We start from the raw sequence: 15448 nt of genomic DNA, 5'->3' as shown, positions 1-15448 counted from the left end.
ATGACAAATTTCATGTCATTTTCATCAGTGGCAAGCAGGTTATCATTTTGAATCCTAGGATCACAATTTGTTTCACCCTGACAAGCATGGAGCACCAAATGGAACTTCTAAAACATGAGCATTTAGATGCCCAAGACTGAAAGAACCAGTTTCTTCTCCTTTATCTAAAACTAATTTACTCTCTACTTTATGGGATTAACTTTCCATTTAAGTGGCAACTGTGAAACCAAAGCTTTTGTTATAAAATAGACACATTTCCCTTTAGGAAAAGGCCTGAGAAAAAGGGTTTTTTGTTTGTTTAATTATTTACCCGTGACTCCAATAGGAATGCATTCCTAGTTAGCCTGTCAATAGAAGTATAGAAATAGCAAATTAGAAAGAAGAACTGCTGGAGTCAGGAATATTGATAACAGCGAGAAATGACTGCCTGATGGTAAGAGAAGAGACAGCTGATATAAGAACTAATAAACTTAGCAGTCCAGACTCTTTAGAGCTTGAGTAAGAGCCTTACTATTCATATATAACAATTGACCTTCATAAAGGAAAACATTAGAGGATAGCAAAGTATTGTGGAGGTCTGAATATTCGTCTAGGTACCCTTCTAAACTTCAGTCTCTGTTTTGGCAAAATTAAGCAGTGAAGGACATAGGACACACACAAATATTAAATCCCTTTCATGTCTTAAAATCTAGGGTTCATGATGATTTTTATTAAGCCATAAAAGAATTAGGTATTTTTAATATAAACTGTGTAAGAAAATAAGAATGTAAGTTTTAAAATGATATCCACCCAAATAATCCCTTCATATCAATTCTGGAAAGTAAAATATTTCTGTACGTCATTTAAGTGAAACCCACAAGTAGATAATCCTTGTCTCTTTCTGGTCAGAAATGCTAGACATGTGCATTGTTGGAGTGTCTTCTAGAGGGTATCTAATCCAATGCCTTTATTGTTTTATAATAAGAGTGTCTTAGTCTTTTGAGGTTATTATAACAAAACACCAGAGACTGAGTAGCTTGTAAACAACCCAAATTTATTTCATAATTCTGGAACCTGGGAAGTCCAAGATCAAGGTGCCAGCAGATTCACCATCCAGTGAGGGCTTGCTTTCTGACTCATACATGATGCCTTCTCTCTGTGTCCTCACGTAACAGAAGGATGAAGGTCCTCTCTGGGGTCTCTTTTATAAAAGCACTAATCCTATTCCTGAGACCTCGGCCCTCATGACCTAACCTCCCAAAGGCTTCACTCCCTAATTTCATCACCTTGGGCTTAGGATTTTAACACAGACGTTCTGGGGGGATGCAAGGGGTTTCCCTTGTGGCTCAGCTGGTAAAGAATCTGCTCACAATGCGGGGGACCTGGGTTTGATCCCTGGGTTGCAAAGATCCCTTGGAGAAAGGAAATGCTACCCACTTCAGTATTCTGGCCTGGAGAATTCCCTAGACAGTATAGTTCATGAGGTCACAAAGAGTCGGACACAACTGAGCAACTTTCACTTTTCTGCGGGGATGCAAACATTCAGAAAGTGCTATGCTGTGCACTGTGCTCAGTCGTATCCAACTCTTTGTGACCACGTAGAACTACAGCCCACCAGGCACCTCTGTCAATGGCATTTTCCAAATAAGAATAGTGGAGTGGGTTGCCATTTCCTCCTCCAGGGGATCTTCCTGACCCGGGGATCCAAATGGCATCGCCTGTGTCTCCTGCATTGCAGGTGTATTCTTTACCTGCTGAGCTATCAGGGAAGCCCTAACTGTAATAAACATTGTTTTGGTCTTTCTGCACAGATATAATTTATTTATTGGGCTTTAAAAGAACCTTAGAAATGATCTAGTTCAACTACCTGGTTTCACAGAGGACGCTTGGAGCCCAGACAAAAGAAAATATTTTAAGTTATTCAGCAAATAGATCCATCTTTTGAATGCAGGCCTCCTAACTGTACTCTGAATTACTATCCCAGCACCACACTACTCCTGAGTTCTCTCTTTACAGACATTGTTGGTCTGTTTATTGCTTTATCATTGACCTCTCCGTCATGAAACAAACTTTCTTGATTCCCCATGCCAATAAATGGTTAATCTCCCTGAGCCCAGGGCCCTGGAAACTTGCGGGAGGGAGCCAGGTGAGCAAAGAGAGCAGATAAAGGCAGCACCTGCCTATGGGTTTGGAACAGCCTGGGGACACGGAGAGAATGTAAACACGTTCTGCAGATCTTATTGTCTGACTCTGTGCCAGCGTCTTTTGGGTTCTTGTCATGGAAAATATTTCGTCTGAGGTCATTCATTGAGCAGAGGAGCATTGAATACCCTCCAGGGTGCCAACCCCGGTCCTGCTTTTGTGCAGAATAAATAAGCAAGGGACTAACGTTTCAGGGGCCTAGAAGCCTGTCTTGTAACAATACAGACCGGGAGGTAGGGAAAAGGAGCCATTTAGAAAACACACTGTGTTGTTCTGAACTACCCTCTCCCCCTGGCTGCCCGCCCGCCCCCCTCCTCCTGCGCGGCCTCCCTCTGTTTGCTCACCCCTACTTACAAGCACACGCCCTGCGTTTAGAGCAAGAGTTAATGTCTGTGCTTCCTCATAAATCTCGGTTTGCCGCCTGGAGCTATGTTTTTAATTCTGTGGTGGAGCTTTGAGATTTGAGATGAGTAGGAAGGAGGGGCGGCTGACGGAGGTAGTCATGAAAGCCGCCATGTCTCTCCTTCTGCGGACTGGCCTCCTCATTCGGTGCTTTAAACAGATATTTTATACCTCGGCACAGCATCTGTGAAAGCCTGGATAGAAGCTGCAGGGGTGGGGGTCGTCCTGGGAAAGGATGTTGACTGTATCACATTGTGCAAAAGGATGCACAGTTTTCTCCGAGGACAGAAAAAATGTGTGGAATGAGCAAATTAACCCAGACTGGTTGGCATGTTTTTCTAGTTCAGCTAAAAATGACTTCAAGGAGAGGAGTCTTTCTGACAAAAATAATTCATGTCTCAAAAAGCTTGTAATTGAAGCAAGTTTTCCCTCCATTGAACTTGAACTCCATTTTTCGTTGTTAAACCATATTTGTTTTCCATGATTGGTCATTTGGACCTTGTAGGATAGCTTCTCCTGTATAAGCCTCCTCTCTTCAATATGCCTTTGCTTTTTTTTGGTGGAGGAGGAAAATCTGTTGGGCTGCTGTGATGATTTAAAGTAGTAATTGCTTGGGCCTTCCACCCTGCCTGCAACTGTATTTGAGTAGAATTCTGTGTCTGAATCACTGAGTCAAACATGTAATTAACATGACTAAAGGAAGAACTCTGGTCTTTGAAAATTCTGGCCCTCAGTTTTTATGTCTATAAAATGCAAGAACTAGAAACACACCTCTAAAGAGCCTTCCAACTCAGTCATACTCGGATCCTAACAATCCTTAGCTGTTATATACCCTCTTCCTCCACCTAGTTCTTATGAGTCCTAATGGGTTTTTTCTTCTACTTCTGTACCTTTCTGTGAGGTTTTGAAATTTACCAGAAGTGAAATGTATATTAACCTTCTTGTTTCCCCTTCTGTGGTAATGGAGGCCAGATCCAGCTGGTTTCTTTGAGGATAGAAACTGGTAACACAATAAGTTGTAATAGGTGAACTTCTGCGCTTCTGTAATGGGACATTCAAGTTTCTGTGCCTGTTTAGGCCTGGGAAGCAGACGACAGTAAAAGATCATGGGCTTCTAGAGTTCAGACTTTCCCTAGTGGCTCAGGTGATAAAGAATCCTCCTGCAATGCATGAGATCTGGATTTGATATTTGGGTCAGGAAGATCCCCTGGAGAAGGAAATGGCAATCCACTCCAGTATTCTTGTCTGGAGAATCCCATGGACAGAGGAGCCTGGTGGGCTACAGTCCATGGGGTCACAAAGAGTTGGACTCAACTGAGTGACTAACACTTTCACTTTCACTAGAGTTCAGGGATTGAACCCTATCCATTTCTCTACTCCTGATAATATACCACACAGAGAATTTGCTGATTCAATCGTGGAATTGAAGATAGAAAACAGGAATGCTGCAGAGAACCATCTCTAAGGTGATTTAAAAGATGATTTTTAATCTATTAGAAAAGTTTTACAGAACTGTGCTTATTCAATCTGAAGAACAGAATTGAAAGGTTGTCATAAGGTGAATGAGAGTCTCTCTGATGGATTTAAGTCTAAGTAGGAAATCATATGGGCTTCCCAGGTGGTGCTAATGGTAAAGAACCTACCTGACAATGCAGGAGACATAAGAGACGTGGGTTCCATCATTGCTGGGTTGGGAAGGTCCCCTGGAGGAGGGCATGGCTACCCACTGCAGTATTCTTGCCTGGAGAATCCCATGGACAGAAGAGCCTGGTGGGCTATAGTCCATGAATTCGAAAAGAGTCGGACACAACTGAAGTGACTGAACACGCACAGGAAATTATATACATCAATACACTTGTGTGAAGCAGAAGCTGAACACATAAGAAATACCCTGGGACTCAGAATCAGATGGAGGAAAAGGGATTAATAGGTGAAGTAACACATAGAAGACTTTAGCACCTCTGTGCTGAAGACTCAGATAATGTTCTGATTAAACCTGGTCATATTCTTTATCTTATTTCCTGTGAAGTGAACTTCACCTGTTTCTATCAAAATATTTTTTAGAAAATTGCTTATAAGGGTCAAAAAAAAAAAAAAAAAAAAAAAGAAAGAAAGCCTCTAACAATACCCAGTAAGCATTATGCTACATGATAGGAATTTAATATTTGCTAGTTGGACAGAACCTTCCAGCATATGAAACATTTTTTCATCTATTATCCTCTTGTCCCTCATGAAATTGTGATTACCTAAATATGCCAGAAAATTTGGAAAACTCAGCAGGGGCCACAGGACTGGAAAAGGTCAGTCTTCATTCCAATCCCAAAGAAAGGCAATGCCAAAGAATGCTCAAACTACCACACAATTGCACTCATCTCACACACTAGTAAAGTAATGCTCAAAATTCTCCAAGCCAGGCTTCAGCAATACGTGAACCGTGAACTTCCTGATATTCAAGCTGGTTTTAGAAAAGGCAGGGGAACCAGAGATCAAATTGCCAACATCTGTTGGATCATGGAAAAAGCAAGAGAGTTCCAGAAAAGCATCTATTTCTGCTTTATTGACTATGCCAAAGCCTTTGACTGTGTGGATCACAATAAACTGCGGAAAATTCTGAAAGAGATGGGAATACCAGACCACCTGACCTGCCTCTTGAGAAACCTATATGCAGGTCAGGAAGCAACAGTTAGAACTGGACAGGGAACAACAGATTGGTTCCAAATAGGAAAAGGAGTACGTCAAGGCTGTATATTGTTACCCTGCTTATTTAACTTATATGCAGAGTACATCATGAGAAACGCTTCAAGCTTGTGCTGGAGGAAGCACAAGCTGGAATCAAGATTGCCAGGAGAAATATCAATAACTTCAGATATGCAGATTGCACCATCCTTATGGCAGAAAGTGAAGAAGAACTAAAGAGCCTCTTGATGAAAGTGAAAGAGGAGAGTGAAAAAGTTGGCTTAAAGCTCAACATTCAGAAAACAGATCATGGCATCTGGTCCCATCACTTCATGGGAAATAGATGGGGAAACAGTGGAAACAGTGTCAGACTTTATTATCTTGGGCTTTAAAATCACTGCAGATGGTGACTGCAGCCATGAAATTAAAAGACGCTTATTCCTTGGAAGGAAAGTTATGACCAACCTGGACTGCATATTAAAAAGCAGAGACATTACTTTGCCAACAAAGGTCCATCTAGACAAGGCTATGATTTTTCCAGTGGTCATGTATGGATGTGAGAGTTGGACTGTGAAGAAAGCTGAGTGCTGAAGAATTGATGCTTTAGAATTGTGGTGTTGGAGAAGACTCTTGAGAGTCCCTTGGACTACAAGGAGATCCAACCAGTCCATCCTAAAGGAGATCAGTCCTGGGTGTACATTGGAAGGACTGATGCTGAGGCTGAAACTCCAATACTTTGGCCACCTCATGCAAAGAGTTGACTCATTGGAAAAGACCTGATGCTGGGAGGGATTGACGGCAGGAGGAGAAGGGGATGACAGAGGGTGAGATGGCTGGATGGCATCACTGACTCAATGGACGTGAGTTTGAGTGAACTCCAGGAGTTGGTGATGGACAGGGAGGCCTGGCATGCTGCGATTCATGGGGTCGCAAAGAGTCGGACATGACTGAGTGACTCAACTGAACTGAACTGAACTCTCAGGAAGGTAGTGTGAAATGTGCAAAGGTATAGAACTAGTGAAAGCCGAAGTTTACCCTTAGAGTATGTTTTTGAAAATGCTATCACATTTTCTTTGCTAAATAGTTTGATTTTGGCATTATTTTTCTGGGACTATGCTCCCATGTTGATTAATTTGAACAGAGCAGCTCAGTGAGAAAGACCCAGTCTTCTCACCCTGGTGACATAACATTTTTATAAATCCCCCCTATACTTCTAGGGCTTATTTTCCTATAATCTCATAATTGCTAATGTTAAAAGAGTATATAAAAATTTACAGCTCCTTTTGAGACAGGGCTTTCTGACCTTTAGCTGGGATCCCTGGGCAGGCTTTGTGCCCACAGATTATGGCTGGCTCCTTCAGGCAATTCTTTTATCTCTGTGTCTGTTGGAAATGATGCTGCCTTGTGTAATGGCAGGAGCTTAACTTGGGAGGTATTTTGTAACTATAGTCCAGGATGCTGAAAAGACCCCTAAATGGAATCTTGAGAGACCAGGGCTCTCACCAGGTCACCCCTGTGTGTAGTGATGCTTCAGGCAAGCCTTGGTCCTTTCTGAGACTCAGTTTTCTCATCTCCAGAAAGAAGGCACTCGGTTGTATCTTCCAAAAGCCCTTCGGGCTCTGAGATTCTACAGTTTATAAACCTTAAACTATTGCTCCACCGCAAGGTGCCTGATTTGTTCTTTCCCATGTTTGTAAAACATTGTGGTAGGTGCTAAAGTTCCTGAGGAGTGAGGGAACAATACTGGGTGAGGGTTTTGCAGCAGAAGATGTGTTCTCCTCAGTGGGGCTAAGCTGATGCTCCTAAACTAAAGAAGCCACAATCCATAGGTTTCTTGTAGATCTTGTATGTCTTTGACTGGGTAACGCTAGTAGCATCATGACAATAGCTGTCTACACCATTTACACAGAGTTACTGAGGTCATGAAATATCACCACATGGAGACACTCTGAAGGAAAGATGGGGAAATTGAGATTCAGAAAGAGAAATGAGCTTGGCTATATAGTCACATAGCATTAAGTGTCAAAACCAAGACTCTTCCTCAGCACTCCCTGACTTCCTGTTCACTGCATTTTTTATTCTACTCTCTCCCCTCGGATGACCACTCCCATAGTACCACATATAACTGTTTAATAAAGCATTCCTGGTCATATTCTCCACAGTTGCCTTAATGATATCTGACAGAATATGATAGATTTTCATGACACTCTAGTTCTAAAAGATTTGCTGAGAAATGCCACCCTAGTTTTACCTTTAGAGAAAGCGCTCAGTTGTAGATTTCTCTTCCCAGCTATCACCCCTGGAGTTCAGGAGAGAAGGTTGGCTGAACTCGTCTATTTAGAAATAGTATACTACATCTCTGAAAGGCATTGCCACACTCAAATTGATCGGTTGCTTAGAAATAGGGTCCTTTTGAATTTCATGCTTTTAAACTTCCTTTGGGGGTTTCCCTAAAGTGAAAGAATATAAACTATGTTTACTGGGAAAGCTATCTTGGCAAATTTTCATCCCCTTTGGATAAAAGGAAAATTGCACCTAGTACATGAAACGACATATGAAGTAGTAAATAATTGCATCATGCAAGTTGTTTTAATGGACTCAAGCCAGAATGCTCCATTAACCAGCATACATAGAATATTCATTGAGTTTAAGGCTTATTATCAGGCCAGGGAAACAAAGGAATGAAGTAAAGTACGGGAGGGTCAGGGGGGAGATAAATATCAGTGTGTATACTCAGTCGTGTCTGACTCTTTTGCAGCCCCATAGACTGAATGCCACAAGGCTTCTCTGGCCATGAGAGTTTTCAGGCAAGAATACTGGAGTGGGTAGCCATTTCCTCCTCCAGAGGATCTGTTGTATCCAGGGGTCGAACCCCATCTGCTGTGTCTTCTGCATTACAGGCAGATTCTTTACCCTCTGAGCCATCAAGGAAGCCAGTATAGCAGCTAAGAAAATGAACCAGCAAAAAGGGAACTTTAGCGATATTCAATGATATTTTAATTTTTCTCTCTTTTCTTTTTCTTTTTTTCTCCTTCCTGGGCAAAGGATTAAGGACAAAAAAAAAAAAAAAAGGCTGGATATCAGCCTTCAGATAGAATCATCAAAAATCTGAGAATTGGGCAGCAGAATGTTCCAGGCTCTTTTCTTACTTCCCTTTTATAAAAGAAGCTAAGGCCAATTGGGGTGTTTTATATGTAGGTGTGAGGTTGTGTTTATACACATCTCTACATGGATAAATATTTGAAAACCACAATGACATTCCTAAAGGAATCTATCCTTAATACAGGAAGTGACAGCTTTGTGAAGGCATCACAGTTGAGCTCTGGTTTTTCCTTCTAGATCCCAGGATTTAATTTCTAGAAGAAATGAGAGCTCTGTGATGTTCCATGGGGCTGCTTAGAATTACAGGTAACTTAGTTTTAAAGCTTGTCGAATGCAAAGCACCTGAGATTGGCTTAACCTCCAGGGACCTCTTTGCATTCAGAAATGTCTAAAACCACAAACTGTAAATTCTGAAGGGTACCGGCAAAAAGAAGAGGCCACAGAGATTATAGACTTGTTATTCAGTGGACCACATTCCCCTCCCACAACTCCCCTCCTATCATCACTCCCAAACCTACTTTCTCTTGCTCTGCACTTAGGTTTACTAAATGGGCTTGGCCTCTAAAAGACAGTGGTGCCTCCCACATACTGTGGATCAGAACTGTGACCAGGCAGAGCTCTGGCATGTGTGCTGCTGCAATTCTGGTGGATGAAATGTGTGCAGAGAATAGAGAACCAGGAGACATAAAAGCTGAGGTCACAGGGCATTTTAAATTGGCCATCAATTCTCTTAAAGATCAAACATACCCTTCTTCTACAGAAGTCCCAATATCTTTTCTCAGTCATTTGTTGCCTGGTTTTACTGCTTGGTAGATTCTATAGTTGCTATTATTTTCCTTCTTCTTGAAACCATCTCCCATGTTGACTATGTCTTCCATGTTTCGATTCCTGTCCTGCCACCTTGACTCTTCTTTCTTCCTTTCTCTTTTAGCTTTGACCATCAGAATATTGGCATAACTTCAGTATGCTTATTTCCAGCCTTAGTTTCTGTCCAGAACACCAGAGTAACATTTCCAACCAAGCATTAACCTACAGAATTCTCAACAACACCTTGAACTCATCAGTTGTTGTTGTTCAGTTGCCAAGTCGTGTCTTCATGACCCCATGGACTGCAGCACACCAGGCCTCTCTGTCCCTCACTCATCATGTTTGAGACCAAATCCATCCTTGTCTTTCCTCTTAAATTCCTTGGGAGAATTCAGCTAGTTGGTAGGTCAGCCTCTTATCTCAGCATCAATACAAAGGCTGACTGGGGTAGTACATTTCCTTTGCATCCTTTTCTTTTTTGGTTTAATCTAATGAAGATGACTAATCTAAGGGAAAGCTGCTTTCTTGCAGGAGACAAGGAGAAGGCCTTAGGATCTACTGGGGGAGTCCTGAGCAACAGTCACTGTTAGTCCGCTGGAATCCGTGGTCCACTGAGATGCCTTTTGCTACCTTCACTGAGCACCCCATGAAATACACAAGTGAGAAGTTTCTTGAAATTTGCAAGGTAGGAGGCAGCTTGGGCATCACTCTTAAATTAGTTTTTGTGGAGAATCTATGTGCTTTAAAAACATGTAATGTTAAAAAAATGATAAGATTCAACCTGGGTTTTATATAGACAAAAGCTATAATAGGTTTATAGAATTTTTTTAGTAAACAGTGGAGCTGTTTTATATTAGAAAGAATGCATTGTATTTATATTAACCATATGATGCTATTTCCTCTTGCTAATTTCTTAGCAAAAATTATAGTGTAATATTGTTGAAAACTTGCAATACTTGTGTTCATCTATGTCTATTGCTTACAGTGTATATAGAATTTTCTGTGTATAATTAAATTATAATTATTTTATTCAGAGAAGGAATGTAGAGTAGTGTTAAGTAGGAAGTAAGATATAGCTCTGTGGTCATGTTTAATCAATTTTTTCCTCTAGGCCTTGGTAGTATTATCTCTAAAATGGACATGATGAACAACTGCCTTTCCTCTGAACCTCACTGGGCCATTGTAAGGTTAAATTGGATAAAGTATATATAAATGCTCCATAAATTATAAAGAAATTAAGAGTATTTTTTATGTCTTTAAATCTCATCTTCCCAAGTAGATTTTAAATTTGTCTCAGATGGCTGAGAGGTCCCCGTCTACTATTATTTCAACTTTCCTAGAGAGACTTATGGAGAAGGCAATGGCACCCCACTCCCATACTCTTGCCTGGCAAACCCCGTGGACGGAGGAGCCTGCTAGACTGTAGTCCATGGGGTCGCTAAGAGTCGGATACAACTGAGCGACTTCACTTTCACTTGTCAGTTTCATGTACTGCAGCAGGAAATGGCAACCCACTCCAGTGTTCTTGCCTGGAGAATCCCAGGGACGGGGGAGCCTGGTGGGAGGCTGTCTGTGGGGTCGCACAAAGTTGGACACAACTGAAGCGACTTAGCAGCAGCAGCAGGGAGACTTAAGCTGTCCTTGGACACTCTGAATAGTCAGAAAGTAAAACAGAGCTATAAATGCAGTGAAAAATCAGCCTTTATATTTTCAACAAAACCATATATATATAAGAATATACATAAGGGCTTCGAAATTCTTGCCTTCTCTGTCCTTTCTATTTTATCTTTATAGGCTGTCACATCATTTTAGAGTATCATAATTCTTTATTTGCTATAAATTCAAAATATGGAAGTCTGCATTTAAGTCCTCCTATGGTTGGATGGCATATATTCTATTTTTTGCTTTATTTTAAACAGACTTCTTCATGTAAGCAAGTATGTATGTGTATAAACAAATAATTTTAACTAATAAATCCATTGTTTTACAAAAAGGATCGGAGGCAAAATGTATGTGATTAGAGGCTAGAGGGGGGTCTTCTTTCCCTCTAACACATAAGTGAAGTTGGCTAGAGTTCCATTCTGCTCTCAGCAAAAGGCAAGGGTCTTTTTAAGATTTATTTAGATGTCTTCAGTGGCTTATGGTCTCAAGGTTTGCCTCTGATGTCAAGCACTTGAAGGCACTAAATTAGTTCACTGTATGGATTATGTCATTCTCCTAATTCACCATACCTCAACCCAAGCATCAACATCAGCCGCTAGTCTGACTCTTAACTACCCAAAGTCATATAGAACAACATAACCCTGACACAAAGACATATACATGAGAGAAGACTCACTCAGAGCTTCTGGGAGATACGATAGGAATGTACATCACAATAATGCCCAGAACTTCAGATGGAATATTGGATCTTATTTTTAAAAGACATTATTAACAATAATGCTCAGATGCATTGCTTCAGAATCTCGTCTTCTCTTTCCTGCTCTTGTTCTTCCCCAAACTCCTGTTCTTTTCCTCTTCCTTATTAAAGTGCAGAGTCATTTATCTGTTTCTCTTTTTTTTTAATACATGTTAATCCAACTGAAAGAACTTAATAATGTATGTTTCCAAAGCCATTTCCTGCCTTTAAGGGGAATCTGGTTCTAATAATTAATATAATATATATTTTGAAGTAGTAGTCATTCTTTTTTATTACAAGTCAAAAATAAATACCACCTGCTTTGGTTATGGCATCCATCACTTTCTGGGCCAAGTCTTCTCTTATTTCTCATACCTGGTATCTTTAAGCACTTATTCTCTGAGTGTTCTTTGCTGAAAGAAATTCAGGGTAAAGGACTGAAAAACAAGTTCTGTTACCTTCAGAGAAATACCACTGCATGGCTCTAATACTTGATAATGCTTTATTTTTTTCTGCCATATAGAAGTAAAATTGAATACTTTAAAAGGAAGATGAAAAATAAAATATCAAAAGGGAGTGAAAACAAGGTCCTCCTGTATAGCACAGGGAACTCTGCTCAATGTTAAGTGGCAGCCTGGATGGGAGGGGAGTTTAGGGGAGAATGGATACGTGTATACATATGGCTAAGTCCCTTTACTATTCACTTGAAACTATCACAACTTTGTTAACTGGCTATACTCCAATATAAGATAGAAAGTTTAAAAAAGGGGTTGTGGTAGAATAACCACCCCCTAAATATACATGAATGCAGCTAGTAGACTGGAACATTACATTTTGCCCAAGACTTCCTATCAGCCAAGGGAAACTTGAGGTTCATATAGCTCTCCTTAGATAGAAGTAAGAATAGCGGGGGGGGGTGTGTGTGTGTGTGTGTGTGCACGCACGCATGTGCATACATGGGTATGAGCACGGCAAGTGGTTGATTAATTAGTTGGTTTTCAGTCAATCAAACTACTTTGTGAATCTGTTAAGTGTATTTTCTTTAAGGATTTTCTCATTCAACTATTCTTTCAAAGTCTTCTTTTCTTCCTATAAACAGTCTGGAACCTTCATTTGCCAAACCGTTTCTTAGTCAAAGGCCACCCTGAGTCCCAGATCTCTAAGAAAACAAGTGATCTCAGTCTGGGATGTGAGATGATGACTGCTCTGATCCAGTTCTTTGTGTCTTGGTTTCTCTTTTGTTGTTGGTTTTTATGTCACAAAGTTATTTGTGTTTAGGACTTTTTCCAAAATTGGCTTTGATTAATTCTCAGTTATATTAATGCAAAAGTATAAATAAGAATAGTAATTCCGGGGATATAGAATTCCTTTTATATGAATATTTTGGTATAATACAATTTTTAAAGGGTGATTTAAACTACCTTTTTTAAATTTCTCTAGTAAATGAAATAGGGAAAAGTAAAAGAATATGGTAAAAGTGCATAACTAAATGAAATACCTGAAGCAATTTAATTCAATTTGAAAATGAAGGTCACTCAGTCATGTCTGACTCTTTGTCTGACTCTTTCTTCAGGCCAGAATACTGGAGTGGGTAGCCTTCTCCAGGGGATCTTCCCTACCCAGGGATCGAGCCCAGGTCTCCCACATTGAAGGCAGATTCTTTACCAGCTGATCTACAAGGGAAGCCCAAGAATACTGGAATGGGTAGCTTATCCTTTCTCCAGGGGATCTTCCCAATCCAGGAATTGAGCTGGGGCCTCCTGCATTGCAGGCAGATTTTTTTTACCAACTGAGCTTTGAGGGAAGCCCTAATTCAATTTAGGAAACCCACAATGGCAGAAGAGAGGAAATTATGTGGAACTGAGCTCTTCACAGTCAAAAATTTCAAATTATTTACTATCTAATGGAATAATTTATTTTTAAAAGTACATTTATAAAATTCATTTTTTTATTTTTATTTTTTTTGGTTTTTACTCAGAGTCTTTTATTCTACAGCACTTGGAATCTCTTTATTTGACAGATGTTTTCTAGTACCTACAAGTTGTGGGTATTATGATTGTGATTAAGAATACAAATATAAATGAGACAAGATTCTTGCCTTTGTGGAAGGCATTGTTTAATAGAGGAAGCAGATAAAAATACAAAGATTTTAAAATAAGTATTAAAGAACTGAAAAAGAAGTTTGGATCAGATGCAAAGACGTGGAGACAGTTGAAAGTGCATGGAGTGTCTTAGACACAGACAGCTTAGCTGGAGTTGAATCTTGTGTATTTCTCACCATAATTGTATTGGCTCATATGGTACATATAAGTACCTAAACTACATTAGGGGTGCTAGGAATGGAGAGAGATGAAGAAATCTTGAGATATTCAGGATATCAGTGGAAGAAGATAACTGATAGGATATGGTAGGTGAATGAGAAGAAGAAGTCAAAGATCTGTTTTGGTAGATGGTGAGTCCATTAATTTAAAAGGAGAGAACTAAAAGAAGAGTAGGTGTGGGGATTCTGTTTAGGACATATTGAGTTTGAAATGTTCATGAAATGTGGAGTTGAGCTGGTTGCCAGGAAGTTAGAAATTTAGGTCTGTTTGAAGCTCAGGAGACAAAGTTGAACTGGTAATATAGGTGTCAGATCATACAACACTGGGGCAAAGCTGAGTCATGGGATTGATTGGGCTGAAAGGTACCTGAGGAAGGAGCATTAATGGGTAAATTGCATTCAAATTCAAATTTATACTATCTCTAAGTCCTTCAGCACTGATCTAAAAAATGCCCATCAATTTATGAAATACTATGTCAAAATTCACTACTTCTTTTACCTATCTCACTAACTCTATATCATTTCTACATCTGATAAGTATGATAGTCAAGTGGCCTCTTTCCAGATATTCTTGCTTACCTCCAAGCCTTACCAACTTTTTCAATCTGCACGTTCACATACTTTGCATTTCTCGTATAAACAGTTGTGAAAATAGAAACATTTTTGGTATTGCTTTTATTATTACAAGACATAATAATTTCATATAAATTTTGTAATTCAGTTCAGTTCAGTTGCTGAGTCGTGTCCAACTCTTTGCGACCCCATGAACCGCAGCATGCCAGGTCTCCCTGTCCTTTACCAACTCCTGGAGTTCACTCAGACTCACGTCCATCGAGTCAGTGATGCCATCCAGCCATCTCATCCTCTGTCGTCCCCTTCTCCTCCGGCCTCAATCCCTCCCAGCATCAGAGTCTTCTCCAATGAGTCAACTCTTCGTATGAGGTGGCCAAAGTACTGGAGTTTCAGCTTTAGCATCATTCCTTCCAAAGAAATCTCAGGGCTAATCTCCTTCAGAATGGACTGGTTGGAACTCCTTGCAGTCCAGGGGACTCTCAAGAGTCTTCTCCAACACCACAGTTCAAAAGCATCAGTTCTTCGGCGCTCAGCTTTCTTCACAGTCCAACTCTCACATCCATACACGACCACAGGAAAAACCATAGCCTTGACTAGATGGACCTTTGTTGTAATTACATGATATTTATTGATTACAGTTTGCATGTTTTCATGTAATTCAATTAACAAAAACTCTTTGAGGTCAGAATGCTATCTCCACTTTAAAAGTGGAGGTTCTTACAGTGGTTAAGTGAATTGGCTGAGGTCTTATAATTATAACTGTATTTCCACATTCAAATAATTTGTTAATGCTCAAGAAGAAAAAACCAGAAGGAAGTCTGTGTGTGTGCATATTCATAGTCATGGCTATGATATATGATAGGGTAGGATATATCATATTTTTACAACCAAGGTCAGTTATTCTTAATTGTTTCATCCACTTTATATTTGCAACTTCTAGCCATATCTTTCTTCTTTTAACCATTTGTTACGGAATTAGTTTCATTTGC

General features: G+C 40.1%; 1 protein-coding gene across 1 annotated transcript in view; it reads left to right on the top strand.

Moving 5' to 3' along the window:
• The window catches only part of TPRG1 (tumor protein p63 regulated 1), a 159766-nt gene that overhangs the window by 123098 nt on the left and 21220 nt on the right, over positions 1-15448 (top strand). The window contains exon 5 of the mRNA XM_070790204.1: positions 9700-9853. Coding sequence (XP_070646305.1) covers positions 9700-9853 — 154 coding nt within the window. The remainder of the gene's footprint in view (positions 1-9699; positions 9854-15448) is intronic.

The sequence above is a fragment of the Bos indicus genome, chromosome 1, assembly GCF_029378745.1.
Source record: "Bos indicus isolate NIAB-ARS_2022 breed Sahiwal x Tharparkar chromosome 1, NIAB-ARS_B.indTharparkar_mat_pri_1.0, whole genome shotgun sequence".
NCBI classification, from domain to species: Eukaryota; Metazoa; Chordata; class Mammalia; order Artiodactyla; family Bovidae; genus Bos; species Bos indicus.
Note: the sequence above shows the minus strand (reverse complement) of the source record. Positions and strands in the feature narration are given on the sequence as shown.